Source organism: Chlamydotis macqueenii, chromosome 20, assembly GCF_036417535.1.
Source record: "Chlamydotis macqueenii isolate bChlMac1 chromosome 20, bChlMac1.mat, whole genome shotgun sequence".
NCBI classification, from domain to species: Eukaryota; Metazoa; Chordata; class Aves; order Otidiformes; family Otididae; genus Chlamydotis; species Chlamydotis macqueenii.
The window spans coordinates 12,640,612-12,646,375 of NC_141575.1; the positions used below are offsets into that span (position 1 = coordinate 12,640,612).

General features: G+C 67.5%; 1 protein-coding gene across 1 annotated transcript; it reads left to right on the forward strand.

Moving 5' to 3' along the window:
- Positions 1–328: 328 nt before the first annotated feature.
- On the forward strand, positions 329–5,499 carry LOC147598295 (protein NDRG2-like; the record flags this gene model as incomplete). Its single annotated transcript, XM_086764215.1, has 7 exons — positions 329–460; positions 509–629; positions 2,537–2,599; positions 2,718–2,778; positions 3,899–3,985; positions 5,003–5,059; positions 5,405–5,499. Coding segments are annotated over exons 1-7 (509 nt in total), but the record flags the coding sequence as incomplete, so codon positions are not given.
- Positions 5,500–5,764: the final 265 nt, after the last annotated feature.

The following is a 5,764-nucleotide window of genomic DNA, read 5'->3' on the forward strand; positions in this document are numbered from 1 at the left end:
GAAATGCGGGAATTTTGGGCAAGAATGGGGGATTTTGGGGGCAAAATGTGGGAATTTGGGGTGAAATCCCGGGATTTTGGGGGCAAAATGTGGGATTTTGGTGTGAAATGGGGGAATTTGGGGCAAAAATGCGGGATTTGGGGGGCAAAATGGGGGAATTTGGGGGGAATCGTTAGATTTTGGGGCAAAATGGGGGATTTTGGTGCGAAATGGGGTAATTTGGGGCAAAAATGCGGGATTTGGCGGGCAAAAGGTGGGAATCTTGGGGGAAATCGCGAGATTTTGGGGGCGAACCTGTGGGGGGTGTGGCGGTGACCAATCCCCGTTCCGGTGTCCGGTCCTCCCGGCCAGCAGGGGGCGGTGTTGGAGACGCCGTTGGGGCCTGTTCACGTGGCGCTGGAGGGCGCGCCCCGCCCTGGTCGCCCCGCCCTGCTGATGCTGCCGGACGTGGGCCACACGCGTGAGTCCCGCCCCCTTCCCCCTCTCCCGCCGCGCCCCTCCCCCGCAGACGCCTCGTGCTTCGCCCCGCTCTTCGCCCACCCCGAGATGCGGGAGGTCGCCAGCCACTTCCTGCTCGTCCACCTCGACCCCCCCGGCATGGAGGTGGGCGCCCCGCCCTACCCCCCGGGGTGCGTCTGCACTCCCCTCTTCCGCTCCCCCCAGTTGACCCCAGTGACTCCCAGTTGACTGCGTTGACCCCACTGCCCCCCCAGTTGACCCCACTGCCCCCCCAGTTGACCCCAGTGACCCCCAGGTTGACCCCACTGCCCCCCCAGTTGACCCCAGTGACTCCCAGTTGACTGCGTTGACCCCTCTGACGACCCGGTTGACCCCACTGCCCCCCCAGTTGACCCCACGGACCCCCCCAGTTGATCCCAGTGACCCCCATTAACCCCCCAGTTGCCCCCATTAACCCCCAGTTGACCCCACTGACCCCCATTAACCCCCAGTTGCCCCCATTAACCCCCAGTTGACCCCCATTGACCCCCATTAACCCCCCGTTGACCCCACTGACCCCCATTAACCCCCAGTTGCCCCCATTAACCCCCGTTGACCCCCATTAACCCCCAGTTGACCCCCATTAACCCCCCGTTGACCCCACTGACCCCCATTAACCCCCAGTTGCCCCCATTAACCCCCAGTTGCCCCCATTAACCCCTTGTTGACCCCCATTGACCCCCCGTTGACCCCACTGACCCCCATTAACCCCCAGTTGCCCCCATTAACCCCTCGTTGACCCCCATTAACCCCTAGTTGACCCCCATTGACCCCCCGTTGACCCCCATTGACCCCCAGTGACCCCCAGTTGACCCCACTGACCCCCATTAACCCCCCGTTGACCCCCATTAATCCCCAGTTGCCCGCATTAACCCCCAGTTGACCCCCATTGACCCCCGTTGACCCCCATTAAGGCCCAGTTGCCCCACATTAACCCCCAGTTGCACCCATTAACCCCCAGTTGACCCCCATTGACGCCTGTTAACCCCCATTAACCCCCAGTTGACCCCCATTAACCCCCAGTGACCCCCAGTAACACCTGGTTGCCCCCATTAACACCCAGTTGACCCCCATTAACCCCCAGTTGACCCCCATTGACCCCCCATTGACCCCATTAACCCCCAGTTGACCCCCATTAACCCCCAGTTGACCCCCATTAAACCCCAGTTGACCCCCCGTTGACCCCCATTAACCCCCAGTTGACCCCCATTAAACCCCAGTTGACCCCCCGTTGACCCCCATTAACCCCCAGTTGACCCCCATTAACCCCCAGTTGACCCCACTGACCCCCATTAACCCCCAGTTAACCCCCTGTTGACCCCCATTAACCCCCAGTTGCCCCCATTGACCCCCAGTTGCTTCCCATTAACCCCCAGTTGCCCCCATTAACCCCCAGTTGACCCCCTGTTGACCCCCATTAACCCCCAGTTGCCCCCATTGACCCCCAGTTGCCCCCCATTGACCCCCAGTTTCCCCCATTAACCCCCAGTTGCCCCCCATAAGCCCCCCGTTGACCCCCATTAACCCCCAGTTGACCCCCATTAACCCCCCGTTGACCCCACTGACCCCCATTAACCCCCAGTTGCCCCCCACTAACCCCCAGTTGACCCCCATTAACCCCCAGTTGCCCCCATTAACCCCCAGTTGACCCCACTGACCCCCATTAACCCCCAGTTGCCCCCCACTAACCCCCAGTTGCCCCCATTAACCCCCAGTTGACCCCACTGACCCCCATTAACCCCCAGTTGCCCCCCACTAACCCCCAGTTGCCCCCATTAACCCCCAGTTGACCCTGTCGTCTCTCTGTTGACCCCCCCACCCCTCCCCCCCCCCCCAGTTGACCCCCCACCCCCCTGTCCCCCCACCTCGACCGCCATCACATCGCAGCATCACCCTACGCACCCCTCCCCCCCCCCAACCGCCATCGCTTCACCTCATTGGTCCCCTCGCCCGCCCTCCCCCCACCTCGACCCCCGATTGACCCCTTGCCCCTCCCCCTGTCGCCCCTCCCCCCCCGCCCCCCGCCCCTCCCCCGCAGGTACCAGTACCCCTCCCTGGAGCAACTGGCCGAAATCGTCCCCTGCGTCCTCCGGCACCTCAAGTGAGTGGGCGGGGGGGCGCCCCACGGCGCTGTGGGGCGGGGAGGGGGCCCCTGACCCGTAGCGGGACGGGACGGGGGGGCGGGGCCAGCACCGGCCTGACCCCGCCCACCCCCCCAGCATCGCCAGCGTCGTGGGCATTGGGGTGGGCGCCGGCGCCTTCGTCCTGGCTAAATTTGGGGTGAGATGTGGGGCGGGGCGTGGGGCGGGGCGTGGGGCAGGGTGGGGGGCAGATTTGGGGGAATGCAGGGCTGTGGGAATCTCGGGGGAGGTTCTGTGGGGCTGGGGGGCGTGGCTGTGGGGCTGGGGGGTCGCTATGGGGCGGGGGGTCGCTATGGGGCAGGGGGGTCGCTATGGGGCTGGGGGGTCGCTATGGGGCAGGGGGGCATGGCCGTGGGGCGCTATGGGGCTGGAGGAGGTTAGTGGGGTCTCTGGGCACTTGTGGGTCGCTGGGGGGTTGGGGGCTTGGCTATGGGGCTGGGGGGTCGCTATGGGGCTGGGGGGGTCGCTATGGGGCGGGGGGGCATGGCCGTGGGGCGCTATGGGGCTGGAGGAGGTTAGTGGGGTCTCTGGGCACTTGTGGGTCGCTGGGGGGTTGGGGGCTTGGCTATGGGGCTGGGGGGTCGCTATGGGGCTGGGGGGGTCGCTATGGGGCGGGGGGCATGGCCGTGGGGCGCTATGGGGCTGGAGGAGGTTAGTGGGGTCTCTTGGTTGGGTACTTGTGGGTCGCTGGGGGCTCTCGGGGGGCGTGGCTGTGGGGCTGGGGGGTCGCTATGGGGCAGGGGGGCATGGCCATGGGGCGCTATGGGGCTGGAGGAAGTTAGTGGGGTCTCTTGGTTGGGCACTTGTGGGTCGCTAGGGGGTTGTGGGCTGTCGGGGGGCATCGCTATGGGGCAGGGGGTTCGCTATGGGGCTGGGGGGTCGCTATGGGGCGGGGGGCGTGGCCGTGGGGCGCTATGGGGCTGGAGAAGGTTAGTGGGGTCTCTGGGCACTTGTGGGTCGCTGGGGGGTTGGGGGCTCGGCTGTGGGGCTGGGGGGTCACTATGGGGCAGGGGGCGTCGCTATGGGGCTGGGGAGTCGCTATGGGGCTGGGGGGTCGCTATGGGGCTGGGGGGGCGTGGCCGTGGGGCGCTATGGGGCTGGAGGAGGTTAGTGGGGTCTCTTGGTTTGGCACTTGTGGGTCGCTGGGGGCTCTCGGGGGGCGTGGCTGTGGGGCTGGGGGGTCGCTATGGGGCTGGGGGGTCGCTATGGGGTGGGAGGGCGTGGCCGTGGGGCGCTATGGGTCTGGCCCTGCCCCACAGCTGCTGCACCCCGAGGCGGTGGAGGGGCTGGTGCTGATCAACATCAACCCCCGCGCCAAGGGCTGGGTGGATTGGGTGGCGCACAAGGTGGGCGGGGCCGGCGGGTGGGGAGGGCTAATGGGGAGAGGGGTGGGGCAGAAGGGGGCGGGGTTTGGGGGGGGTTTCCCTGCTGCTGGCCCCGCGGCGCTGTGGGTCGCTTGGGGTCGCGTGTGGCTCACTGTGGGTCCCTATGGGTCGCCGTGGGTCGCTGTGGGTGGCGGTGGGCGGCCGTGGGTCACTGTGGGTCCCTACGGTGTCTGTGGGTGGCTGTGGGTCGCTGTGGGTCCCTACGGTGTTGGTGGGCGGCTGTGGGTCGCTGTGGGTCCCTACGGTAGCTGTGGGTCGCTGTGGGTCCCTACGGTGTCTGTGGGTCGCCGTGGGTCGCTGCGGGTCCCTACGGTGTCTGTGGGTCGCTGTGGGTCGTGGTGGGTCCCTACGGTCGCTGTGGGTCGCTGTGGGTCCCTACGGTGTCTGTGGGTCGCTGTGGGTCGCTGTGGGTCCCTACGGTGTCTGTGGGTCGCCGTGGGTCGCTGTGGGCCGCTGTGGGTCCCTACGGTGTCTGTGGGTCACTGTGGGTCGCTGTGGGTCACGGTGGGTCCCTACGGTGTCTGTGGGTCGCTGTGGTCGCTGTGGTGTCTGTGGGTCGCTGTGGGTCGCTGTGGGTCACTGTGGGTCACTGTCGTGTCTGTGGGTCGCTGTGGGTCGCTGTGGGTCCCTACGGTGTCTGTGGGTCGCTGTGGGTCGCTGTGGGTCCCTACGGTGTCTGTGGGTCGCTGTGGGTCGCTGTGGGTCGCTGTGGGTCCCTACCGTGTCTGTGGGTGTCTGTGGGTCGCCGTGGGTCGCCGTGGGTCGCTGTGGGTCCCTACGGTGTCTGTGGGTCGCTGTGGGTCCCTACCGTGTCTGTGGGTGTCTGTGGGTGTCTGTGGGTCGCCGTGGGTCGCTGTGGGTCCCTACGGTGTCTGTGGGTCGCTGTGGGTCGCGGTGGGTCCCTACGGTGTCTGTGGGTGCCGGTGGATCGCGGTGGGTCGCCGTGGGTCGCCGTGGGTCCCACGGGTGCCCCCCCAGCTGTCGGGCCTGACGTCCTCCAGCAGCGAGCTCATCCTGGCGCACCTCTTCACGCAGGTCGGGCGGGGGGGCACTTGGGGGTCCCGTGGGGGGCCACTTGTGGGTCCGGGGGGCGCTTGGGGGTCTGGGGAGGGCCACTTGTGGGTCTTGGGGGTCAGTTTTGGGGCCCTCAAGGGGCACTTGGGGGGCCTGTGGGGGGCACTTGGGGGGCCCAGAGTCCACCTGGAGGCCCCAAGGGCCACTTGTGGGTCGGGGGGGGCACTTATGGGTCAGGGAGCTCAGTTAAGGGTTGGGGGAGGGTCACTTGTGGGTCACAGGGTGGGGGCGGGGCGGGGGCGGGGCTGTGACACGGGGGCGGGGCAGGGGCGGGGCGGGGGCGGGGCTGTGACGCGCGGGCCGCAGGAGGAGCTGGCGGCCGCCCCTCCCCCGGTGCAGCAGGCCCGGCGGCGGCTGGGGGCGGTGCCCAACGCCCCCCTGCTCTGGGCCATGTACAACAGGTACTGGGCAAACTGGGGGCGCTGCGGCGGGGCTGCGGGGCACTGGGACTGCCCTCGGAGCACTGGGATCGAGCTGGGATTGAACTGGGAGGGGCTGGAATGGAACTGGGGGGACTGGTGGGGATTGGGAGGGGACTGCGGGGGACTGGGAGGGACTGGAGGGACTTGGAGGGACTGGGAGGGACTGGGAGGGACTGGGGGGGGACTGGGACTGGGCTAGGAGGACTGGGACTGAACTGGGATTGAACCGGGGCGGACTGGGAGA